The 27683-nt window shown below is 49.3% G+C and overlaps 1 protein-coding gene across 4 annotated transcripts in view; it reads left to right on the forward strand.

The window, feature by feature from the left end:
* FXR2 (FMR1 autosomal homolog 2) overlaps window positions 1-27683 on the forward strand; it is a 903897-nt gene that overhangs the window by 649667 nt on the left and 226547 nt on the right. For 2 of the 4 annotated variants that reach the window (XM_069644549.1, XM_069644557.1), the window contains exons 10-11: window positions 1482-1717; window positions 2109-2195. In XM_069644549.1, the coding sequence (XP_069500650.1) occupies window positions 1482-1717; window positions 2109-2195 (323 nt within the window). The remainder of the gene's footprint in view (window positions 1-1481; window positions 1718-2108; window positions 2196-27683) is intronic. The other 2 variants (XM_069644565.1, XM_069644574.1) reach the window with 1 other exon arrangement.

The following is a 27683-nucleotide window of genomic DNA, read 5'->3' on the forward strand; positions in this document are numbered from 1 at the left end:
ACCTCTCTCGAGCTTCCCCCTACGCTCCTTCAAGGCTTTCGCCGTCATGGAAAGGCATTCCTCACACTCCGAACTCTGGTGCGTGATTCCCAGACACCACAAACAGACCCTGTGAGGGTCCGTCAACGACATTTTCTTCCCGCAGTCTCGGCACTTTTTGAAACCGGACCGAGGGGTCGTCGGGTCGGAGGAGGATGCCATCGATATCGAGGTAAATAGTAGTTATTATATACGTTATCTTGACGAGAACTGAGCAACGGTGTTCCGAGGCACAACGAAGCGCGGAAAAACGGAACTGAGCAACGGACGCTGCGCGCGGCCTTTATAGGCAGGATGACGTCGACGTCGGCACGGAGGCCGTCGAGGGTCATCGACTCGGCGATCATCGACGCGCAGCGCCCTCTGGCGAAAAAATTTTCCGAGGCCAGCAAAGCTGAAGGATTTCTATCTAAGATAAGGAATACGTCGGAGGACACAATCCCTTCGAAACACAGGGTTCAAATCACATTAAAAATACATGAGAGAGTGGGGGAAAAAGGGTCTTGCTCTCTCCAGGTTAAAAAATTAAAAGTCCTCTTGCGATAAGCCTGGCTGCTCAACACGCTACCAACCTGTGTAGTGCAGATTTATGCCAAAGGTTGGGTTCACCCAAAGGGTACTGCATACAATCTTGCATAACGCATACTGGTTTTATAAATGCACTGCATTTTTTTTTACTAAGTGTTCTGTTTAGCCTACAGTACTTATTTTACCTGATAAAGATTGTGTAATTTTATAATGGTGTATAGTGTTTAGGATGTATACGGTTTGGCTGTGGCACAATTGTTCACAGCCGAATTGACCATGGTCAATTTGGCCAAGAAGCCAACTTTGCTTCGGCCTCACCCGGCCAAACTGTACCCACCCCCCCTACTTACCTTCCTGTGTCCGCTTTTCTTTTTTTTTCCTTCCCGACTCCCACCTCCAAACCTCTGGAAGCGCGGGACACCCTTGCTACCCCCAAAGGCCATCACTACCAAACCTGGGGAGCGGGGGACAACCCCGCAACACCCGCTCCCCAAGTTTGGTAGTGATTACGCAAATTTATTTTTTCCAAGCGATCGAATGGTACTGGCCGAATTCGGACAGATTTACCATACGGTCAATTGGAAACAATCAATTGGGGTAATACCGTTTTCAGTATACCAGTGTTGGTATTTTATTTGGTTAACTACGTAGAATAACTGCCTCTCTTCATCCATTGAGTTAAGCCACACTACTGTGTCACAGCTACTCCATTAGAGAGTATGATCTGGTGAGAAACTCTGCATTACTGTTGGATTTGAGGGTTGTGCAAAGATTTCCCTAAAAGGCCTGCTGGAGATCCTGATGGTTTATTGTGTGAGTGGTGTAATGGGTGCCATCAAGTTCAGTACAGTATTGCTCAGTTTAATCTTTTTCTGAGGCTTTCCATACCATTTATATTGCCTGTTCTGTCATAGGAAAAGTTATTGGGAAGAACGGAAAGGTGATACAAGAGATAGTGGATAAATCTGGAGTAGTGCGGGTTCGTGTAGAAGGTGACAGCGAAAAGAACCACCCGCGGGAGGAGGTAGGAACTGGTGAAATCTCGTATTCTCCTTCCACACCAGCAAAGAGCAACAACCAGGAGGAGGTAGGAAGTGCCGAAATCTCCTATACTCCTTCCACACCAACCAAGAACCACACCAAGGAGGAGGTAGGAAGTGATGCAATTGGCCTTGCACGTTGGATCAGAATATTTGCCTGCCTGCCCCATTGAAGTAAATTGGCTGCAGTAGCATTTGTACCAGCTTTGGGCTAGTTGTGGGTGTCCCCCAATCTTGCCTAAAATAGTATATTCTCTTAACTCTGCAGCAGAGCATTAACCTGGAGCCCTGCGCTATGTTCCTGAGGAAGGCAGCAACTGTCCCCATTATCAAATTGTCTCCTTTCTGCGCGCCTATTTCCTAAATCTAGTTTAGTTCTGTGATCATGCTTCTTGACCTGCTATCTGTGTTTGCCATGCTTCTCTCCTTGTATTCCAGCTCATTCTTTGCAACCTTTTAACCTTGTGTTAAGGATTAAGCCATTTGTCTCTCTCCCCCCAGGGTATGGTGCCTTTTATCTTTGTTGGCACCAGAGAGAACATCAGCAATGCACAGGCTCTCCTGGAATATCACCTAGCATACCTTCAGGTAGGATCATTGAAGTACAAATTTTATAATTTTCTTTATCTCAAATATGGAGCTGTTTATTACACACAAACATATTCATCTGTCTCGGCCACCCCACAGTATTCACCACAGGATCTAGTCCCTATTAAGGTGAATTTTCAGTTTCTGTGCTAATTCCCTTTAACCTGAGAGACCCCGAGTACTTTTGCTGTACTCTGGACTTTTTTATTTTAATCTCCTGAGTGAGTGGAACTTTTTACCACTCACGCAATTTTTTCCTCTGACTGGGATTTTTGATTCTTACTATTTAATGGAGTTTGGTCAACTCCATAGGCCTCTGCCTTTTGCTTAGTGACCCACTGCACCCTCAGTGCAGTGTCAATGGGGAGTCCCTTGGACTTCTCTTAAAGTTTAAATACATTTTCTTGTGAGAACTACAGTTCCCAAGAATAGTAAGACAACTTTTATCTTACTTACCTTTACTTCTGTGGATCCAGCACACGCCACCTTATGTGGGGTTCTGGGGGGTTACATAGTAACTCCTTAAGCCCACTTCTCAATTAACGTTTTGTTACACTGACTAACTTAAATGGCTGGTGGCAGAGGTTACTTATTACTACCACCTTTTGTTTGTGCAGGTTACTAGCAGGGTGATTTCTTAGCTGCAGTACGGCACCCATTGGTGACGATTGTCTCAAAATGGCCCCGGTTCTTTTTTTGCCATTTTTTGTTAGTCTGTTCCTTCTGGGCTTTTATTCTGTCTTTTAAAATAGATGCAAGTTCTTTTGTTTGTTTTGTCTTTGACAGGCTTGTCACGGTTTTCTTACACAGCACACTCCAGCCAGGGACTCGTTCCCCAACAATGAATGTGGCGTACAATAAAGCACTTTTATTTTTAATAAACAACTGTTATTTTTTCTTGGAGTAAGCCTCCAAACGTCTCGCACCCATCCTCCACAAGCACCCCGTGTCACTATGGACCAGGAATCAGGCCGGTGTGTATCAATAAGCCGCCAATGCTGTAACACAAATGCACTAATCTCTACAAAACAATTAAGTTAAGATATCCTGTTACAATTCACACAATCTTTAATGGCAACACAAAACAAGAACTATTTTATAAAGAGATAACACCAATGGTTTAGCACCCCCCCCCCGCCTGCAACACCCACCCCCAGACATTAGCTGACTCCATTCCTTTGAATGGAAGGCAGTGGCAAGGAGTAGGAATAGAGAGAAAATTGGATTTGGGGGTAAAGCCTACCATCCCATAGCAAAGAAAGTGAAAACCCGTTTTTTTGAGCAAACTGGCAGAATGGTATTTTGATTATTGCTCACAACGGCTAGGGGACAGAATGACAGGAAATTAGTGTTGATTACACTTGAGGAGATAGGGAAGCTTAGATACTAATAATAATCAGCACACCAGGGCAAAGTAGAAATGAAATGGGAAAACCTGTTTTGGGAGAAAGCAAATGCAAAACGAAAATAGTGGCACATGGAAATCCATTTACACTGGGTTTACAATGCCTGGCAGCTCAGGGAAGGGGTTTAGTTCAGAATAGGAAAATCGTTTTTCTCGGACAGAGGCACATAACAGATCGACTTGTAGGCAAAAGGGATTGCTCTCAATGGAATACAGTTGGGAGTTTTAATAGGACAGATGCAAATGGGAATTTGTGGGGTGATGCACACAATACACGAACAAACTCGGTTTTCAGTTACAAGGAGACTAAATCTTTTGAAGCAACACTTTAATGACTATAATAATTAAAGACAGACACCAGGGACAATGTGGTTAATTTCTAATTTCAACCATCTCGTACTGTGAATTTCAATGGGGGAATTAATTGATTTACTTAAAAATATGCTACGGATTTACACAGACACTAGGGAATTAGGTACGCCAATCGCCAAGGTTATACAAGGTATAACAGTTATGACTCTTCCGGCGAGATTTTTCCACCTCTCATAATCTTTGGGTAATGGATATGCTTCGCACACGGGCGCTTAGGAAGGGGCAGCCCCCGCTTTACGCCCTATATATTGATTTCAAGGCTGCCTTTGATTCCATTCCTAGAGCAAGGTTATGGACTAAGCTGGAAACTGGGTTGCCCGCCAGGTCTCCTATACTATCTAAGATATTTGCACCATAATACCTCTGCGTGCCTCAGATTCAGGTGAAATGAAAGTAAAGCAAGGCCGTACTCTTTCGTCCCATCCCCTTTCCTCCATACTGCACGGGCGTCCCTTCATAGGGATGGGAGACTGAGCTTTTTTCACCAGAAAGAACCTTCTTCCCCTTTATATTTTGGGGTGCGGCCCTGGGAGCATGCGCTGCCCTGACTCCGTCGCCACACCTCGGTTTCCTTTTCCGCGTTGACGAGAACGGGCCAAATTCATCAGCGCTCCTGGGTTTGGCTTCGGCCATGTAATTCCACGCGCAGATACTTCTGTCTTTTTGTCTTTTTTCATTCAGGTACTAGGTCCTCGGGCATCACGCTCCTCCCTGGCGCATGCCGATTTCAACAGGGTTGAGCAGGTGTCCATCCTGCGAAGGGCTCTGTCCTATGTCCGACCCCCACAACCTCTGCCTCCGCAGCCTTGGCCCCGACCACCGCTGGCAAGCTTGTACCGCGTGCAACACGCTTTCTTCGAGGGCTCTGAAGAACAGACTGGACAGGTGGAGGCAGCTCTTCCAGAGGTCACCGCCAGAGGACCTGAAGTATTTCGTCAAACATAGTTCAAGGCCCAAGGAAGGGCCACTCTTTTTCAGCACACCCCGCAAGGGAGACTCCTTCCCAAGGACTCGCCCAAGCGGGAGGAACAGCTCAGGTTCTCATACCAGCACGAGCACCGAAGCTAGTCCAGCTACCGGCTGACAGACCGAGGGGTCAGCAGATCCTCCCGGTGACAGTGCTGAGGGACCGGAAGGTCCTTTTACCGGGTGTTCACCTGAGGGGCCACACCCTTGTACTGACATGCCTGAGGGGGCGCCTATACGCAACACTACTGACCACTCCGCCGAGGGCGAAATGCCTATCAGGTCTCGACCTGAAGTACAGGGTAAGCCTCATGATCCACACTCGAGAGTCCTGGAGAAGGCTGGGCTCAGTGAGGCAAGCAACACGACGTCTGCACGTGGAAGGCAGCTCGACAAGATGGCTGCTTGCTGCGCCAGACAATATGGGCTCCCGTCCAATACTGCACCAAGGTAGGAAGCAGTTGGAGGAACGAGTGTGAAGGTGGGACTGGTGTCCACCAGGTACGTGATCTAGAGCCTATCCTTCCTTTGCGCAAGACAGGTTCCCGCCGCGTTCATATAGTCAGGACATGCAATGGCCTTAGCAGCCGCCCGCTAACCCGTCAATATCAACTACCACCCCTCTGGCCTGCCAAGACATGTTCTTTGAAAGGTTCCTCGGGCTCATGAGATCTCCTCGCATGGGGGCCATCCTCAGGGATGGGCTCCCTCCGGCCCTGCCGCCCAGGGCTCCAGTGCCTCAGGCCCCTCGACTGCTCCCGCTGCCCGCTCCGGCCCCACCAGCCCATAACACAGGCGGTTCCATAACAGCCTCCACTGCTGCCTCTGGTCTCCACACCTCAGCCTTCGGCTCCCAGCTCTTCTCCACTGGTGCCAGACCAATCAGATACCCAGCTGGACACAGACGAGGACCCAGACACACCGGTGTCAGCCAAGGCCTTCCACGAACGTCTTGCAGGGCTGGCAGAGTACTTGGGCCTTCCTCAACCTGAGGTCGAGCAACCAGAGGAGGGTGTGCTTGCCGAGGTCCTCACACTACGTCCCACGGCTAGAACGCAGATACCGATGCAGGAGGACAATGTCACCTTGGCCAAAAAGGTGTGGCTCAAACCCCACTCGGTCCAGCCGGTCAATCGACGCCTGGATGCCAAGTACAAGCGAATGGAAGGGGATACACTCTTGCTATCTGCCCATCCTCAGCCACACTCTTCGGCAATTTCTGCAGCATCACTCTACTCCAAGCCTCAGTTGTCCTCGGCCTCCTCGTCAGCGGCACTGATGGGCAAGAAGATGTGAGGTGTACCGGAAGAAGCTTTATACCAATGCTTCACTGCATCTTTGTCAGGCCAACGCGGATTCTATGCTGGCAGCCGTTGACCAGAGGCTTTGGTGGGAAATAGCAGACTTCCTCCCAGAGCTTCTGACGCAGAGCGAGCCACGTTTCAAGGCGGGACTGGCAGAGGCCAAAATTGTGGCAAGAGACCTCATGGAGTCCACTGTGGCCCACATTGACACCTCTGGCTGGGCCATTTGCATAGCCACGGACATGAGAACGGCCTGGCTATGTGCTACTAAATTTAACCCGGGTGTCCAGGAACGCATTTTGGACCTGCCATTCGAGGGGGGGGTGACCTTTTTCACTCCACCCAGGACGAGGAGCTGGATAAAAAGAAAAACCACTCGCAAACAGTGAAGTCTTTATCCACGCCCAAGATGTACACCCTGTCATAGCAGCGCTTGGACAAGGGCCGTACATACAGAGGGTTCTGTGGTTTCCAAGAGCGGAGCACCTGGCAGCCGGATAGTTTGCTGGCGCAAACAACAAAAAGTGTGTGGGGGGGGGCCAAGGGCGTTTTCCAGTGTCCCCCCCATCACCCCTCCCCCCCCTTCCCCTCTGCAACATCCTCAGTGGGAAAGAAGGCATGACGCGCCCCTTCGGGTCCACATGTCTCCGGTGGCTGGCTGCTTGCTCTCCATGCTCAGTTCTGGTGTCAGAATTTCGCTGACACCTGGATACTTGCGGTGCTATCCACAGGGTACCACCTACCTATCCCTTCCTCGCCTCCCTCCTCCCCTCTACCCTCCACTCCCACTGATTGGGACAGCAACTCTTTTGGCGGAGATTCAGTCGCTCGTCGAGAGCTAGGCAGCGTAAGTCCCAGCGAGGCTAGGGCATCTACTCCAGGATTTTCGCCAGTCAGAAAACGAACCAGGCTGGCCTGAGTTGTTGGACCTCTCCACCCTCAACCTCTCCCAACCTCTACAAACATTCAAGATGGTTATGCCAGCACTCATAGCAAAGACATTGTTCATGGGAGACTGGATGTGCTCCCTGGAGGATCTGAAGGACTCATACCTACAAGTCCCGATCCAGCAGCCTCATCGTTCTTTTCTACGATTCAGAATCATGGGCACCATTTCCAATACAAGGTGCTTCCCTTCAGCCTCTGCTCGGCCCCCAGGATCTTTACCAGGCTTGTGAATACAGTGGCGGCCCTCCACACGGCCCAAGGCGACCCCATCTACCCATACCTCCATAACTGGCTCGTTAGGGCGACATCTCTGGAAGCGGTGCAACACACTTCCCACGCTAGTATGAGCACACTCCACGATCTGGCTTTTCGCTCCATCTGAAGGAATCACAGCTGCAGCCTACGCAGAGGATAACTTTCCTGGGGCTCATCTGGTACACGTGCTCCGAGAGTATTTCCCACGGAGGACAAGATCACGGTCATTAGGAGCGCCACTGCTCACTTGAACAACCAGGTGCTGCGCGAGATCTTCAGCAGATGGGGGCACCCCAAGGTGGACCTCTTTGCCACCTGGCACAGCAAGGAGTGCCAAAAGTTTGCCCCTGGCAGAGGCTGGGACCCGGCTCCTTGGGCGACGCATTTCAGATTCAGCGGAACGGCATGACAGCATACGCCTTCCCGCCCACGCCGCTGATCCACAGGGTGATTTGCAAGATAAAGGACTCTTGCCACCACAGCATAATTCTGATAGCTCCATGGTGGCCAGCCAGGCCATGGTTCTCAGAGCTTCTCAGCCTCTCAGAGAGACCACCCATTCACCTTCTGACTGCCCAGCACATCTCCTGGCGCAGCAGGGGGGCAGGGTCATCTACCCTGCGCCAAATTAGCCCTCACAGCGTGGTTCCTGAGCAGGTCACGCTAGGGCACCTTAGGCTTTTACAGGCTGACCTAGAGATCATATAGGGTGCAAGGAGCAAGTTTACTAGGACCAAGTATAAGCAAGTGGACCAGGTTCTGTCACTGGGCTGACTTGAAGGATATCGACCCCCTTGTATGTATGTTGGAGAACGTTCACTTGTTCTCGGCGCACCTCGCCCACTCGGGATGCAGGTGGACACCTGCTGCACTTATTTGGCGGCAATAGGAGCCTACAGAAAATCAGAGGAAGAGGTATTTCCAACCCTATAGTCAAGCATTTGACGGATCTAGCCAGACTCTACCTGCCCATCAAGAGGCCACACCCTATGTGGGACATCAGCGTAGTGTTGGACGCCCTGGCGCACAAACCATTTGAGCCAATGGCGTCCGCGGACATCAGGCTGGTCACCATTAAGACTGGGTTAGTAGTCTGCCTCACTTCGGCTTGCAGAGTCAGTAAAATCGAGGTGCTAGTCGCCTCAGAGCATTATACTTTTCACAAAAGATAAGGTAGTCCTGCGGGCACACCCAGTATTCCTACCTAAGGTACCTTCTGCTTTCCATCTAAACGGCGAAATAGTGCTGACTACGTTCTTTGCCGACCCCTAGGACGAGGCTCAGAGGGTTCTGCACTGCCTCGATGTCGAGCGTGCTCTAAAATTCTACTTGGACAGGACCAAGGGCTTCCGCAAGGCAGACGCACTGTTTGTCACCTTCGGCGGGTCAAAGCCCAGTATTCAGGCATCCAAGGCCTCTATAGCACGATGGATGGTCTCGGCCATCAAGGAGGCATATGAGGGGCAGCATAAGACACTTCCGGCTTACATGCAGGCCCATGCGGTTGGAGCCAAGGCCATGGCCATCGCATTCCAACGACCGGTTCTGTGGCAAGTCATAAGCAGAGCGGCCACCTGGGCCACGCCTTTGGCTTTCTAAAAACATTACTGTTTGGACGCCGGCTCCAGACCAGATGCGGCTTTCGGACAGGTGGTTCTCAAAAACCTGTTTGCTTAAGGAGGGTCTCCTATCCACCCTTGGGCTACAGTGCTTAGCCCTCTTTCCTCCATACGTCCCACCATCCTCCCCCCTAATAAAACTGGTGTCATTAGGCAATGTTAATAGATTTTCGCCGCATCTGTGGGGCCGAGGGCGGAGTCAGGGAGAGCGCATGCTCCCAGGACAGTACCTTTGCGCGCCTCTAAATTTAAAGGGGAAATTGTTTCTGTCTCCGTCCCTAGGAAGGGAGGCCCATGCAGTATAGAGGAAAGGTGACTAACAGTATGTTAGTCACTACGGTGATTAACTTATAATTTAGGAAACGCTGTACTTAGATGTGTAGTCTATTGGTTACTTACCTGCTGGCTAGAGTTTATGGTGCCCTTGTCCTCCTCACCCCTCTGTTACTTCATATTTTGTGCTCTTTAGTATATATTTGTCCTTCTCATTGTATAATATTTTCTAGAGTTGTTTGTGGACTAGCTCTACCTCTGCCGACCTTCTACCTGAGAGTTTAGCCTTGCTACTCTAAACACGCTACCCACATATTTAGAGTTCTGGCTTCCCTTTCTTGTTCGGTATATTAGCCAAACATGTAACACTTAAATACTTCAGAACACACTCTTCGTTTCTCTAAATCAGATGATACCCATTGGGGGGATGGCACACAGACACTTCCTACACCCTCAGTTGACTTAATTAGCTAGCACACTGTGGACATTGATGTATCACTGGTACATTTAGAGCATTACTGAGTTTGGTGCAAAGGTTAGATAGGGGAATAAAAGATAGGTAAAAAGTCTTGCACAATGTTTTGAAATGTTTGTAGAAAATGGAAAGATTGAAATGCTAGAAGCTGGGAGGCTTGTCAGGGTCAAAGCTATAGCAACTCTGCAAGGTAACCAAGAGGAATCTCAACTGGGAGCAAGCAAGGCTACACAACAAGAGGTGGATTCTTAGACTTTACAGTACCCCTGGTTAGAAGAAATGGTTCCAGCTGGCTTTTGTTCCTGTACAGCTCTGCAGATCCTGTTGTTCCTGAGCCTCAGTCGTGGGGACAAGAGGGAGGACCTCTGGGTACTCCTGCTCTGCAATGGTAAGGTCAGCGGCAGCAATGGTCCAACTTCAATTCAGCGGGCCTTCAGTGTTTTAGCTCCTTGCGTCTGACAGCAAATAGCAACACCGTGGTTCTCGGATACCACATCAGACTTTGCTTGCTTCTGGGGTTCAGCACACTGAGGTGGCTCATGCTTGGTGAGTCCTGCATCAGAGAAGGATCTTCCTAGCGCTCGGGACGACTTACAAACAATGCACACAATCTGGTGTTCCTTTCCCTGGCACTTCGGTTCCAGCAGCAGCATTAGAAATACAGCCAGCTCCGAGAGGATGTCCAGAAGGGCTTACTTTGGAGTTGATTGGTCCCACCAATTTAGGGGGAGAAGTCATCCTTGCAGGGATTCTCTAGTCGAGGCGAATTTGCAGCTTCAACACAGCAGCAGGGCTTCACCGATCAAACCAACCATCCAGGAGCTGCAGCAGGCATCTCTTCCAAGTTGTTCTTCGGATTCCTTCATCCAGTGGTCAACTTTGCCTTCCAGGCCAAAAAGCCTCACCTTTTATGCAGGTTTCACCCATTCATTTCAGGCTAGCTGTCGTACACACAGCCAGCCAGCCAATCGCCTTTGGGTGCATTCCTGCAACCAAGGTGATTAAGCACAGGGAGTTTCGGGCACCTCCCTCTCTTCCTGCCAAACATACTGGAGCCAGAGGCGGGCTTCACTCGTGAATCCTGCAAAAACCAAACTAACACAGAGACCAAATCCGGTTTGGCGCGCAGAGTAAATCTCAAGAAGGACCTTTCCAACAAGAAATGGTGAAAAAAGAAGACTGGTCCATTTTGACAAAATGGGCACTGTTAGGCAAAGTTTGTATGCAGTGCCCTCTAGGAACACTACACAAGCTAGACTACAGGTATAGGAAACTCAACCTTTGGTATAAGCTTGTACTACACAGTTTTGGTAGAGTGTTGAGCAGCCAGGCTTATCTCAAGAAGGGTCAATGTGAGCTTTAGGGGAGTTGCACAGAGATTCACAGTGACAAGTATTCAAAAACTCTTGCACTCAAGGTTTTTTGAATAAACAATTTATCAGTCAGGTCGAATAAGACTTCCAAAGGGAGCAATTTAATAGTAACCCACAAATACACTTCAATACTGTACACTTAGTTTCTAAATCATTAAAGACCCTTTTGGGATGGCCCATAGACCCGACCTACACCCTCAGGTGACTTCAATTGCTGGTGACATTAATATCTTACTGTTAGCATTTGGAGTACTGTTATAAATTGGTAAAAGGAAAAGATTATTAGACAAATATTCTTTTTTTTTTTGTAAAAGTTTTTTTAATTTATACGTAAACATGTGAAACAAACACAATCAACAACACCCCTTACCCACTCTTACCCCCCCTCCCGTCTGTCAATCCCTTTCCCCCTGCACCTACCCAGTTGCCCAAAGACCCACGCAATAGATGGTACAGACACCAAGGCAGATAAGATAACTTATCATAACGATGTGGAACACATTACACTCCAGTCGGCATACCGACCTATCATGCTGAGCCAACCTAAGTGCACATCATCGAGAAACTGACCGGTTCAGCGAGTTCACAACAGTAGTCGCGGGGCACTTAATCACAGTTCACAGGGTCCAGAGACCAGTCCCTCTCCCTTTGGAAACACCTAAGCAAGGTCCAATAATCCAAGGGTCTGCTACTTAGCAGCATTGTTTGTATATACAGCGATTCCATTCTCTCGAATCTAGACATGGAGGCAATCCACTCCCCGACAGTCTGAGCTTTCGACGACCCCCCACGATTTTGCAATCAACCATCTTGCAACAATCAAAGCCATGCCCAGGAGGCGCTTCTCACTCTTGGTTCCGGATTGTACCAGGGCCAACAGCCACATTGCTGGGGAGTCGGGTAGAGTTAAATCAAGAATAGTAGCCATTGTGTGCTGAACCCCAGCCCAGAAAGCCTGTATCGAGGAGCATACCCAGACCACATTCAAAAAGTCCGCCGGTGACAAACCACATCGCTTACAGCTGGCGGACCTATCCGGGTAGAACTCGCCCAGACGGGCCTGAGAATAATACATCTGGTGAACAAACTTGAAATGTATCGGGCGCAGTCTTGCATTCATAGCGATGTGCTTAGTTTGTGAACACACTATACCCCACTGAGCCTCCGACAACGAGAAGCAAAAACCCTCCTCCCATCTACTTCTGAATTGGTTTCCCGGGGAAGGGGTGTTGACCCGCACTAATCTATATAACAAAGAGATCCCTTTCCTCCTGTCTTGCGAAGAGGTAATATAGGTCAATACCGGGGAAATCGGCAGGGCTGCTGGGAAGGCCGGCCACATAGACCGCAGCGTTTCCTTGAGCCTATAATAGAGAAACATCATTATCGTGGTCCAAGCACCCCTCTCCTTTAGCTCGTCCCAATTAACAAATCTTCCCTCCAGCACCAGGTCCCCCAATGTGTGAATACCCAGAGCACTGAATTACTTACAGAAAGCTTCATCCTGAGTAAGAGGAATGCCACGTACATTGTAAATGGCCATGTCTGGGGAATTCCAGCAGTTCAGGCACAACCTGGCTGCCAAACAGTCAAGCGCCTTAAGTGTAATTATCATAGGCTGTCCCTCTGTCCTAACACCATGAGCCCGCACTCCCTCTCCCCCATTAACCCCTTCAAACTATCCGGATATGTTATAACCTTCTCCAGGGGCGTATGAGATAGATCCAGGGAAGGGGCCCACCACCAAGCTGCATAATGGGCCTGCGCAGCCATATGATAGAGGGGAAGGTCTGGAATATCAAATCCACCTTGCGTGTATAGGATGGCCACCAGCCCAAATCAATCTGTACAACAGGCTCCTAACGCGGACCCAGAATCTCGAAGGAGGCCAGGCCGGCACATTATTAAAGATGTATATTAATTTGGGTAAAATCACCATCTTAGCGCAATTCTGGCCGCCTGGGAGATCGGAAGGGTCACCCATGAATCCACCTTATGTCCCAAGCCTTCCAGTGTTGTCAAATAATTATCCTCATACAACTTAATGGGAGAAGTGGACACCCAAAACCCCAAGTAACGGATCCTCTAGGGTGCCAGGCAAACCTATCCACAATATCCTCCTGAGATACCCCCGCTGTGAGAGGGAGTATTTCTGACTTGGACCAGTTAATCCGTAATCCCGAAAGGGCCCCAAACTCCGAAATCTCCCCCATAATTGGCATTAAATTGTCCCTTGGGTCCTTCATGTATCAACATGTCATCCACGTATAACGACACAATAGACGTACACAAATATATACTTATACGCCTATGTGGATGAAATTCATGCAATGCACAGGCTACCAGCTCAATCACCAAAGCAAAAAGGACGGGCGAAAGAGGACACCCCTGCCTGGTTCCACGGAAAGGAAATATTGCTGCCGTCTGCGTTTGATTAGTGCAAACAACTGCCTTAGGGGCTGTATACAACAGTCGAATTCACTGCAAAAAGATATAACCTAAACCAGCCTGGCGAAGCACCTCGAACAGGAAGGGCCACTCGACGGAGCCAAAGGCCTTCTCTGCATCGAGGGCCGCGACCGCCATGGGGATTTCACTGTTGACATTGCATCAGTGACAATAGCCTCCTCAGATTATTTTGGGTGGACTGACCTGGGATGAACCCAGCCTGATCCGGCAACACCAGGGCGGGCATATGGGGAAGAAGCCTATCGGCCAATATTTTAGCTAGAATCTCATTATCGGTGTTCATCAGGGATCAAGGTCTGTATGATGAACAGCTGCGTGGATACTTACCAGGTTTAAGGAGAACCATGACCAGGGCCGTCCCAGTAGTCTCCGGAAGGGTACCAATCAGCCTAGCCTGTTCAAACATGTTCCGTAGCGGTGGGATAAGTAGTTTGGCATATGCTTTGTACATTTCGGCAGTAATGCCGTCAATAACCGGCGCCTTACCATTCGGGAGGGATTGGATCGCTTTAACGATCTCTTGGTCAGGAGGAGGAGCATTCAGCAATGCGCCTTGCTCCGGGTCTAGCCACCCCAGCGCCACTCTATTCAAATATTGGGTGATACTATCAGGGCCCACCTTCAGCTGAGAAGAATACAACTTCTCATAAAATACTCGAAATGTGTCATTAATAGCCGCGTTGTCCCTAACCATATCCCCATCTTCCGTCTCCACCTCCAGGATAGCCTCCTGCCGTTGTTCCTGTTTAAACGCCCAAGCTAGGGTCCTACTGGGGTGATCCCTCTCCGCGTATCTGGCCGCTGCTATAGCGTCCCCCAAAAAATGCTCTTCGCTGTCCATTAGTGCCCAAACTTCCGCCCTCCTCAACCCCAGCCGATCTTGTAACTCCTGAGTTTGTTCCCGTTCCATGTTTTTAATCTCCTTCTCCAGTGTCGCAATACATATGCACTTTAGGACCCTCTCCCCCTTGTCCCCCCCTTTCCCTGGACATACAGCACCCTCAGACATAGACCTTGAAGGCCTCCCAGACTGTCCTAGGGTCAGCCACCGAGTCCGTGTTGGTAAGAAAATATTCGGCTATATCCCGACGAATGTCCTCCCTGAAGGCAGCATCCTCCAGCGCCCACACCCAAAATCCCCATCTAAGCTGGCTCCTGGGAACTTGGGGTCTAGTAAATGGGCCACTACCAGGGAGTGATCCGACAGAGTACAGGGGAGAATCTGAGCGAACTGAGTCGTCTTGGCTAACTCCGAAGACAGTTGGATATAGTCTATCCTGGAGGAGCTGCCATGGACACCCGAATAAAAGGTGAATTCCCGGTCCGAGGGGTGTAACAGTCTCCAGGAGTCCACTAATGAGTAATCCCTTGCTATGGACCACCACTTCAGGGCCGCCCGCGGTGCCGAAGTTTGTGTAGATGAGGATCTGTCCATCTCCAATGTGAGAGCGACATTAAAATCACCTGCCCAAACCACATCATATTGAGGGAACGCACAAAGATGATCCACACATGTTTAAAAAAATTCAGGACAGTCATAATTGGGACCAAATATATTAATTAACATTATTCGCCACCCCGAAATTTCTCCCGCTACCAGTACAAATCTACCCTCCGTGTCAGAAATCACTTTGTGCAACTTGAACTCCAGGGTTCTATGCATGTATATCGCAACCCCCAGACCCCTCCACCTCCCCTCGAGAGTGGGAGGAGTAGGAGGACCCATACCTATGGATCCCCCAGCCCGTAAAATTCAGGAGGTTATGTGATTTAGGCAGATGAGTCTCCTGGATACACAGAACAGTAGCATGATGGTTCCTTGCATAGTTTGTAATTAGGCAATTTTTTTTAACTATTTGTGAACCCACGTATATTCCAAGATAATACTGTTCTATCCCCTCCCAGCTGTACATCACTCACTATGCGGCTGGGGGGGCTCTGTATCCGACCTTGTTTGCAGGAGAACACTGCTAAGTAAAACATTAGACCACTCTGATCTGCCCGCCGTGTCATGCTAGTACCATCACCCAATCTTATACTACCGCCTACACATTTGGCAACTGGAAACCCCCCCTCCAACCCTGGACCCGCAAAGCCAACAGACAAACAGAACTAACCCAAATCCCCACCCCCTGGCCACGCCAGAAACCCCAACCTACTGGCCACCCATTCCCGCCACCCACCCTATACCCCTCAAGCAACAAATCCAACATAACTAAGTAGCCACTGGGAACGGGGGGAGCTGGCGGCTATTGCGACTCCTAAAGTTCCGAGGCTCAATACCATTGATACATTATACTGTAGAAATCCACCTAAAGGGAGCACTATTTACCATATTCAAACATTGCAAAATAACATAAAAATCAGCTACAGCCATATACTGGCAAAGTGTTAGAACGGGACCATAGGTAGACTCGGGCCCCTGCTCCACTAATGGGCCGGAGCAGGGCCGCTGGAATCCGGGATGCTCGCAGCAAACCTCTCTGCTGAATCCAGGGTAGTAAAAAAATTGACTTTCCCGCCTTGCACCACCCGAGCTTCGCAGGATACATAGAGTATCGAATCTCCTTTTTCCTCCAGAATGCTCTTAATATTTACAAAAGTGTTCCTCTGGTCCTGCACCTGCTGGCTAAAATCTGGGAACAACCGAATAGTCGCCGAGCCCCATTGCAGATTCTTCTTTTCTCTTGCCACTCGCAGCAGGGCGTTGCGATCCCTGTAATTAAAAATTCTGGCAATGATGGCCCTTTCCGGGGCTCCAGGCGGCGGCCTTGCCGCCAACGAGCGGTGGTCCCGTTCAACCATAAACATGCTGGTGATCGGGGGATTACCCAGGACTTCTTTAAGGAGTTGTTCAACAAAAATCTCCATATTATCAATGCATGTACTCTCGGCCACCCCTGTAATACGAATATTATTAGGTCATAGTTTTTAACAGAGACTCTCTTAACAGTCTGTTACAGGGACGCCACCTCTCTCTGCTGGGCGGAGATCTTGTCTTCACTTTCCCCTATCCTCTGCTCAGCCTCTGACATCCTCCCACACAATTTCTCAATTTGTACCGCCGAGACATCTACTTTACAGGTTAAAGCGTCTATTTTTGCCCTAAAACTGTCTGTACTGCCTTTTAGGGCTAGCAGTGTTTGATTTAAGGCAGAAATGTCAATACGGGACTCACCGAGTTCTCCATTCTGACTGGCATATTGCTCCATCTTGGACTGCTGCTTCTGGTTGCCCATTACAAGGGAAACAGGGTTTCTGATGCAGATTATTAATCTGCTTAGAATCACATGCTGTGCATATGGTCCGACATCCAGTGGTAACCGCGGAGTATTGCATCTTGTTTTTTGGGGACCGAAAGGTGACGTCGGCATAGGCGTGTCTGTAACACTATCCCTATCATGACATGTGGTGTACCCAAAATCCCTCACATGCGGAGGTCCCTCAGATTGTTTTTTTCTGCCCAGATAACTGGTCGCCCTATTGCAGAGCTCTTACTAGAGACATTGTTTATCTTTACCGAATTGTCGGTTTATTACCCGTTAAGTTACTTCGCCCAACAAGAAACATCTTCGACGAAGACTACGGGGGATTCGTCTACGGCTGTGGATTTAGGTGCCTAAGATCCGGCAGCTGGATTTTCCACATGGTCGAGCCCTCTGGCCGACCTATACAGTAGGGATAGTGGGGTCGGGGTGGCCATATTGTCAGTAAGTCTTTCCTCCTTACCCCTCTTTTCCTTGTTGGTCTGGTCATCCTTCCCTTTATCTATGGAAAGGACTCCTTTTAGAGTCTGCCCTAAGTGTAGGGTCAGATATTCTTGGAAGGACGAACACAGGACGTGTAACGCCTGTCTTCCCCCTAGAGCACGACAAGAAGCGGTGTGCGGCGTGCAAACTCCTTCGGCCTAAGACCCTTAAGCAGCGCCGTGTAAAGCGGTGGGCCGCGTACGGTATGTCATGCGTGGAACCCCCTTCCCCCACGGCCACACCCGCTGAAAGTGATGGGGTACATCCGTTTCGGATGTTCTAGACCTTGAGGCGGATGCTTCTAGGTCCGCCACGCCAGTCGCTGACCCTTTAAGGCTTGACTCTGGTCTTGCTACAGGGACAACACCTGGCGACAGGGACGTACAAGCGCATCGCACTAAGCACACAACCCCTACGCCGATTTCGACGTCTTCGTCGAAAAAGGCGAAAGCGCCAACAGGCCGCCGAAAACTTTGCCGGTTCCCTCGGATCGTTCAATTCCAAAGCCTTCCCTGCATCCGCAGCAGTGTCTTGCCACTGGGCAATCTAAACCACCTAATGGCGCTACTCCGAAACCTACACGCGTTGAAGCGCGGGAGCCCGGCACTTCGGTCTCTAAGGCCTCGCTAGGCCCGAAAACTACGGCTATGCCTCTACCCTTAAAACCAACCGCTAGACCCTCTAGCTCAGCGGAGGGTACTAGACCTGCCGATAAACCATCAGAGCCACTGTCTCTCAACAATTCGCCGACTATCGAAAGCAGTATCGGAAGAATTGCGGCGGTGGGCCTTACCCCGGTTCTGCCTAAGGTTATGGGACAAGCCACGGAATTTTTTTTGGCGGATTGGGTTCCCGGTTCTGATGTCGCTTAAGAGGATAGTCCGACGCCCTGAGAGACTGCTTTCGACGCCGCAGGACGGAGAATGTCGTTTGTCCTCATGCAGGCCCGTTTGAGTCCTCTAAATGGACTACAGAAAGATTTCAAGGGTGTATGGATCGGCTGGAGCACATTATCAGTTTTTCTGATCATCCTCCCCCGAAAAGGGCTTGGGTAGACCCTAAGCTTCAAATTCAGGAAGATCAGTCTCATGTTTTCCAACAGGTAGACATGGTCCAGATGGACACATATAGAGACATCTATAATGAAGAAGAAGCTTCTTTTCTGCAAAACTATGAGGAAGACATACTGGATACTACGGACAACTGGGAGGAAACCCAGCAGGAAGGTCAGAACCCATGGACACAGCAAGATCAGGACTCTGATGTTTTGTGCCTGGACTCTCCTCCGTCCACCCCGTTCAATTCCATGTTGAAAAAAGCAGCTGAATACTTTAAAATTGCCATTCAAGAGGCGGTACCTGAGCAGGATCTCGTGGAGGATGTCATTAAGGAAAAACCTCCAGTGAGTCAATCCATCCCTCTCCTTCACTCTAAGAGAAGGGTAGCTCCCTCATTGGTGTCACCTGCTCAAACACGGGCAGTGAACCCGAGAGTTGAAAAATTATTTTGACCCTCTCCTTCCGACCCTCTATACATCAAAGGGCACGCCATCCAAGCTTCACTGGTAGTGACTACCACTCGAAAGAGGGCAGGGGTACCCCTTGCCACGAGCGAATCACCACCGGACAAGGAATCTAAACGGCTGTATGCCTTTGGCAAACGTGTCACGTCAGCATCCGCATACACTATACGGGATGCTATTAATACTACCCTATTAGCAAGCTATGCTGATGCCCAATGGAACTTGCTCCAGGAAGGGCCTCCAAGAGGTCCCTGAACCCGCCAAGTCAAAACCTCTCACCAACACCCTGGACACTGCGGAAACTGAAGGCAGGTCTCTTGCACAAGGGACCCTACTGAAAAGACACACTTGGCTGCGTACATCAGGATTTAAACCTGAGACTCAGGCCTCCCTCATTAATAAACCCATTGAGGAGACTAACCTCTTCGGAAAAGTGGTGGATGAGGCTTTGGAAACAGCCAAGACGGAGCATGAGACTCTAAAATCTCTGCAACAAATTACACAGAAACCCTCCTCCCAGAGGGGTAATGACTCTCGGCGGTCCTTTCGAGGGCAAGCCCGTGCTGCTCAAAACAACTACGGCACGGGCAACTTCAACTCAAAGTCAACCTGCTGCAAGCCCCACTTACTACCCCTAGATGGGTCAGAAGCGCAGAAAGAATAGAGGCAGAGGCTCCAATTCCAGAGGAGCGTCAACTTCGGGTCAGAAATTACCACCAAGTTCAGGTCCCCTCCCATGTCTCCCAGGTCGGGGGGGGCGATTAACATCTTTCCTCAAGGCATGGGAGGGGATAACCTCAGACCAGTGGGTCTTAAAGACGGTCGCCGACGGTTAATGAGTGGAATTCGCCCGACCTCCACAGTTCAGACCGCCGAAACATTGACGCCTTTCACCGGAACATCTGCAGATCCTGATCCAAGAGGTGGAAGCGCTGCTGGGAAAGGACGCCATAGAAGCCGTCCCGATTCTTCAGGTAAACGAGGGTATCTATTCAGTGTACTTCCTTGTACCCAAAAAGGATCTCACCATGCGCCCTGTTCTAGACCTGCGCCCAGCGAACAAGTTTATAAAACCCCAGAAGTTTTGCATGGTAACACTGCAGGAGGTGATCCCATTGCTGAAACAAGGGGACTTCATGGCAACATTGGACATGAAAGATGCATACTTTCATATTTCAATGTTGCCAGCGCACAGGAAAGATCTATGGTTCATGATCCAGGACAGGCATTACCAGTTCAAGGTACTCCATTTCGGCATCGCCTCGGCGCCAAGGTTGTTTACCAAAGTCTGGCAGTGGCAGCGGCACACCTGCGCAGACTATCAGTCCCAGTTTACCCTTACCTCGACGACTGGCTCATCACGGGGGACTCGTTTGACTCTTGTTTTTGCAACACCCAAAAAAAGTAGCTCTCCTCTTCAGCCTGGGTTTCTCAATCAACAAAAAGAAATCCAGTTTAGTCCCCAGCCAAGTGAAACAATTTCTGGGAGCTCTAATTCGGACGGAAGACAGCCTCGTCTTCCCCTCCAAGGAGAGGGTCAGAACATGCTTTCTCAAATCCCTCAATATGTAGCCAGTCGGGAGGTGACAGTACGCAAAGCCATGCGTTTGCTAGGGATGATGGCGCCATGCATATACTTGGTTCCCCACGCGCGGCTGCGCATGTGTCCCATGCAAGAGGGGCTCAACAGCCAGTGGTGTCAGGCCAGCGGACAATGGGAAGATCTGGTAGTTGTCTCGCCAGCCTTCGTGCGCTCTCTGCAGTGGTGGTCAAGAGAAAACCTCTTGTAGGGGAAGACCTTAACCACCCCTGCAGTGAAAGCCACTCTCACGACAGACGCCTCTCTCACAGGGTGGGGAGCTCATCTGCTACAACAGACAGCACACTGTTTGGTCTCCTCAAATAGCGTCCAACCATATAAACTTACTGGAGCGGTTAGCGGTGTTCAAGGCTTTGAAAGCCTTTCAGGTGCAACTGCAAAGGAAGACAGTGCTGATTCTAACGGACAGCACTACAGCTATGTATTACCTGAAGAAACAGGGGGGGCACTCGCTCTCCAGGGCTATCCAAGCTGTCCCAGAACATTTGGATATGGGCTCTCAGACACAAGATGTTTCTGTTGTCCCAACATGTTCCATGGGAACTCAATCTTCTAGCAGACATACTCAGCAGAGATTTCCCTCTGCTTGACGAATACGAATGGAAACTGCACGAAGACATTGTGTCCAACGTCTTCGCAGAATGGGGGTTCCCAGAGATCGACCTGTTCGCTACTCAGGAGAATGCTCAATGCCAAGACTACGCCTCCAGGTACCCCCAGAACCGATCCAAGGGGAACGGTCTCTGGATAACATGGTCGGGGAAATTTGTCTATGCTTTTCCCCAGACTCCCCTTCTCAAAATAATAGTGCACAAGATGCACCAGGAACCAGTCACTATGATACTGGTGGCCCCCATGTGGGCCCGCCAACCCTGGTTCGCTCACCTCATGGAAATGTCCCTCTCCCCATCAAGCTTCCCTGCTCGTACAACATGTTTTCTCAGGACAGGGGGGAGACCCTACATCCATGCCCACAAACTCTGAACTTAGCATCCTGGCTTCTGAGATCATAGAGTTTGGACACCTGCAACTCCTTCAGAGGTGCATGGACATACTCAGGGAAGCGGGAAAACGTAATACACGTTATTGCTATGCCAGCAAATGGAAATGTTTGTCATCTGGTGCAATTCCATGGGCGTCAATCCCATCGATTTCTCACCCTCACACATTGTGCTGTATCTAACCCACCTGTTGGACACTGGGTTAGTGTAAAATTCCTTAAAGGTTCATCTGGCTGCTCTGTCAGCCTACACCACATCACAACAAAAGGTATCATGGTGGAAAATACCGGTGATTAAAGCCTTTATGGAAGGGGTTAAGAGGATTTATCCTCCCATCTTTCACCCAGCCCCTGGATGGGATCTGAATGTGGTTTTGACCAGGCTCATGGTAGCTCCCTTTGAGCCTATGCATAAAGCAAGTCTGAAAGACCTGACGTAAGACAGCCTTCTTAGTGGCTATCACTTCTATCAGAAGGGTTAGCGAACTACAGGCTCTTTCTGTTTTAGACCCCTTTGTTACAGTCCACAAAGATAAGGTAGTTCTGCGCACACATCCCAGGTTTGCGCCTAAATTCATCTCAAAGTTCCATGTGTACCAATCAATCGAACTACCCACTTTCTTCCAGAACCCTAACATGGCCGAAAGAAGCCTTCACACACTAGATGTGCGCAGGGCACTCATGTTTTACCTGGAAAGAACTAAAGGAAGACTAAACAATTCTTCGTTTCAGTGGCAGCTGGTAGAGAAAGGGATCCTGTCTCTAAATCGGCTGTCTCTAGGTGCATTGTCAAATGCATCACACTATGTTACACTCTTGCTAAGAGAGAACTGCCCTTCAAGCCTAGAGCACATTCTACTCGAGGCACTGTGGCGCCCATAGCATGCATTGCAAATGTTCCTCTTGAGTCCATTTGCAAAGCGGCAACCTGGAGTTCTGTACACACCTTTACAAAACACTATTGCCTAGACACTCATTCTGGGGCTGATTCTCAGGTGGGACAATCAGTACTAAGACATCTTTTCTCTGTTCCTTCTCACAACCCACCTCCAACTCCGGGTACTGCTCACTAGTGTATGCACAGCATTCAATTCTAAGTAGATTAACAAGCATCAGAAGACGTTGCATTACTTACCGTAATAGCATTTTGGATGATTGTATCTGCTTAGATTCACATGCGCCCTCCCTACCGCCCCACTCGGGGTGGAAGGAACATAGACGTTTTACTACTTTCTCTTTATGTACTCGCTCACTATAGCCTTGGGCTCCTTCATAGCAGAAAAAATACAATTGGAGGGACCTCGGCGCGTGAGGGATTTTGGGTACACCACACGTCACGATAGGGATAGTGTTACTGACATGCCTATGCCAACGTCCCCTTTTGGTCCCCGAAAGACAAGATGCAATACTCTGCGGTTACCACTGGATGTCGGACCATATGCACAGCATGTGAATCTAAGCAGATACAATCATCAGAAATGCTATTACGGTAAGTAATGCATGTCGTATCAACCAGGTCTGCACAAACCAATTCACCCCCACATGGACACAAGCAGGAGGGGTCTCAATTAAAGTTTGGAAGGACCATGGCGCACCTCTGTCGCAAGACTATTGGGCCTGGGGAGGGGGTACACAACCAGCCTCCAACCCCCACAATAAGGCCCCAACCAACTTGTAAGTTTTATAGGTTCTGGTGTCCTCGCTCAGCAGAGAAAGGAGGGGGAGATCAGTCCAGCCGCCAGGCCATCAGCCCCTCTTGACCACAGGCAAGGGCCACCAACACAAACCCCGCAGTCAGGTCAGCCCTGTAACCAGTCACAATAATCTCCACTGCATCCACCAGAAGAGGATCGTTTGGGAGACGGCCCGCCCAGCACAGTCCACCACTCGATGGCGCTTAACTCGCGGCCAGGATACGTAGAGTCCCACGGGCCCCCACGCTATCCAGCTGCAGATGGGGCACGCTTCAGAGCCAGGCTTGCAGCAACCTCAGCCACAGATACTTCCAGGGGGAGGGAGCACCCAACTTGCCTCCTCTACCGTGGCACCTCCACGTCACCGCAGCCCCGGCCAGGCGCACACCAGCCAGCCCGGGCCGCCCACAGAACAAGCGAGGACTTGGAGGGCCCCGGGCCGCTCAGCCGCCATGTCTCCAACGCAAGCGAGCTCGCCTCTCCCAGCCTCTCTGCACCTCGCCACTCAGCGGGGACAGGATCACCCATTGTAGTTCGGGACCTGCGGCAACACTCTGAAGCACCACAAGGCGGGGGGGAGGGGCAACTCAAGCTCACACGGCCGCCGCAGCCACATGCCCTCTGGGGATTTCTCCGCAGGATGCAGACCGATCAAGGTGTGCGGAGCACAGGAGGATCACGAAGCAATCTCGTTGCAGGATCCAGGTAAAAGTCGTAGCCAACCGTCGTCGTAGCTTCCCTATCGGTCAAATTTCCCGAGCCTCCGATGGAGTGCTTACAGACCACAGCCATTTTTGTTGACAGCGCCCCTCTACAACAAATATTCTTAAGCAGGCAAATACTTTTGGATCCCCACAGCAGATTTTGTACAGTACCTTTTGAATTGAAGAAAAAGTGCAGCAGATGACTTCTGTTCCTGTGCAGCTCTGCGTACCTCACTGTTCCTGGGCCTCAGTCATTGGTACAAGAGGGAGGACTTCTGGGGACTCCTGCACTGCAGTGGGACCGTCACCGCTAGCAACCGGCAATCTACAAATCAGTGGCTGTTCAGTATTTCAGCTCCTCGCATCTACCGCAAATAGCAACACCGCGGTTCCTGGCTGTCGCGATGGGCTTTCCTTCCTTTTGGGGTCCCGCACTCTGTTGAGGGGGCTCAGGCTCGGTCAGTCCTGCTTCCTGGGAGTCAGGAGGATCTTTCTGGAGCTCTAGCCCAGCTTAAAAGCAACGCACACAATCTGGTGTTCCTCTCCTTGGCTACACGGTTTCCAGCAGCAACTCTGTGGAAATTCAAACCAGCTCAGAGAAGGATGTCCAGGTGGCTTACTTTGTAGTTTTTTCGTCCCACTATCTCAGGGGGAGAAGTCGTCCTTGCAGGGGCTTCTCTGTCGATACAAATTTGGAGTTTCAGCACAGCAGCAGGGTTTCACCGGGCAAACCAACGGTCCAGAAGTTGCTGCAGGCATCCTCTTCAAGTTCTTCTTCGGTTCCTTCGTCCAGTGGTCGACTCTGCCTTCCAAGCCAAAAGCCTCTTTTTATTCCGTTTTTTTCCAACCTAGCGGTCAGTCACCCAGCAGGGTGGCTGTCCTTGCTGGACAGTCAGCCGGCCAATCACTACAGAGTGCATTTGGGTCTCCTAGGAGACAAAGCACATAGAGTTTCGGGCACCACCCTCACTTCCTGCATACCCCAGACACCCTGGAGCAAGAGGAGGGCTTCACTCGTGAATCCCACCAAAGGCAATGCTAACAATGGGACCAAACCTGGTTTGGCACGCAGAGTAAATCTCAAGAAGGATCTTTCCACTAAGAAATGGTGAAAAAAGACTGGGGCCATTTTGACAAAAATGGCACCCTTGGGTACTTTACTGCAGCTGCGAATGAAGCCCGGAATAAATGCACACCACGGTAGTCAAAACGAAACCACTGCCACCAGCCATTCAGTGAAGAAAGTGTAACATAAAAATGCTACATGAGAAGTTAGACAAAGGGGATACTAGGTTAACCCCTCCAGAACCCTATTGTAAGATATTGTGTGCTGGGTCTAGAAAGTTACAATTGCAAGTAAAGTTGATTTCACTTCACTGCTCTGGGAAACAGTAGTTTATCCCAGTGAAGGTATTTAAACCTTTGGGAAATCTGAAAGACTTCCCTGTGCCTCTGCACTGAAGGTGCTGTGTGACACAATGTAAAAGTTGATGCCTGTGGAGTTTGTCATGCTCCATAACCAAAATAAACACAAAGCTCAGAAATCACATTAAAATACATGAGTGGGAAAGAGTGTCTCGCTCTCTCCGGGTTAAAAAAAAATTCAAGTCCTCAAAATCCAGCAAATTTGCTGGGGGTCTCTAAGTTGGAGGTAATTGGCACATTTGTGAGACTTCTCCCTTACAGACACCCATGGGTGCTTTACTGCAGCTGCAAACGCAGCCCGCGGTAAAGACAGAATGGTAGTAAAAAGTAAACCACTGCCACCAACCATTAATTGTAGTAATGGTAACATAAAAATGTTACATGAGAAACTAACAAAGGGGATACTAAGTAACCCATCCAGCACCCTATTGTAAGATAGTGTGTGCTGGGTCTAGAAAGTTATACAATGTAAGTAAAGTCAATTTCACTTCACTGCTCTTGGAAACAGTAGTTTCACCAAGAGATGGTATTTAAACCTTTGTGAAATCCAAGTCTTCCCTGTGCAGTGACACAGAAGGTGTTGTGTGTCCAAATGTAAAGATGATTCCTATGGAGTTTCAGACTCCAAAGTTAAAAGAAACGCATAGTCCAAATCACAATAAAAATACATGAGGGTGAGAAAAAAGGGCGCACTCTCTCCGGGTTAGAAATGAAGTCCTAAAGTCCAACAAAGGAGCTGGGAGTATCCAAGGTAGAAGGGAATTAGCACATTTCTGAGAATTCTCCCTAACAGGGTGCAAGTCCCTGGGTCCCAGATATCTCTACTGCCACAAGCCAGACCTAAAAAGGACCCCTAGTACTTCCAGGGTTCCCGGGTCATTTCTGACCCAAATCTGCTTTTGCTTGCACTGTGGCTACTTCTCACTGTATCCTGTACTCCCACTAATATGTAATGTGTTTTTTGAGCCCTTCAATTTGTTCCATGGTTTGCTTTTTACTGAAACATGCTTCATGTCCTTGCTGCACACAGCTCTACCAGGCATGCTGGTTCTTGAACTGCATTCCTCTCCCCCTGTGGGGGTAAAAGGAGATCTTCCCATTGCCTCAGAACCATGGAAGACCTCTGGGATTTAGCCCCATTGTTTTCTGGTGGGAGTGCTTTTAGCAACTCTACAAACTCCTAAGTGACCTATTAAGGTACTTAACTAAACTGTGGCCTTTTCAAATATACCAATAATTTATTATATAGGTTATTATAATCGCCACATTTCACTTCCTTCACCAAGAATTACTGGTGTTATAGTTTTCTACCTCTGGATTGTCTATTCGGAATTTGTTGGGTGAGCTGGGATTGCACAATGCACAGGACTGTAATTTGAATGTCTGACCTGTTTTCTAATTACATGAATCCCTTTCTATATAGGCCTAGTTATATCTAATCGCTTACACGGTTAGATTTTACGCCTTACAGTGTTGTGGAATCAAATTTTTTGTTGTTTTTTTTCTACATACTACTGCATTGCGATGCATGTTCAGAAGTACTTATTTGGCAGTGTTTTTTTTAATAATATAATACTAATACTTGCCTATGTCCTTTTACAGTAAATTGGGTATTGGCCCCAAACTACTGAAAGAAAAAAAAGCCAAATGCACAATTACTTCACATTCGGCTTGATCTGTCAGATCCCATTATACCGAGCGTGGGTGCTCCCGATCCCTGTGTTCGGTATAATGGGATTGGAGGTTGCAGGGGTGTCACATGCTTCCAATGCTAGGAGTGCAAGCGTACGGCACCGGAAAATTAAAAAAGGAAAAGGACCCTGCGACGGTAGTCCCTACCCACATTTGGGGAAGAAGACTTAAGTCGCAGGTGACGGACGAGGGGACTAGGAAGAGACAGGAATTCAGGTAAGTCTGAGGAGGCAAAGGTAGGGTGGGTCGTGGGTAGGGAAAAAGCAGCACTGCACCGCCATTTTCGAATTTGGCCTTTTCGGATTGTTAAACGGTGTTAAGGAGAATTCTCTTATAAGGCTAATTTCCCAAACCTAGTGAGTCCCCCAGCAGCTTTGCTGGATTTTTGGGGTTTGTTTTTTCCTCCTGCTAAGAGTGAGACTCTCTTCTGCCCACTCTTAGACATGATTTGAGGTATGTCTTTGACTTTGTATGTGCTTAAGGGCTATGTGGTCTTTTACTCCATAGGGTATCATCTGTTTTTCATGTGTGTTACACAGCACCCTCAGTGCAGTAACACGGGGGTGTCATAGTGACCCCCAAACATAGACTCCATACCCTGGAACTGACTACTGTCTCCCAGGGCATGTAAAGTCACCATTGA

Source organism: Ambystoma mexicanum, chromosome 1p, assembly GCF_040938575.1.
Source record: "Ambystoma mexicanum isolate Mex_15411 chromosome 1p, UKY_AmexF1_1, whole genome shotgun sequence".
NCBI classification, from domain to species: Eukaryota; Metazoa; Chordata; class Amphibia; order Caudata; family Ambystomatidae; genus Ambystoma; species Ambystoma mexicanum.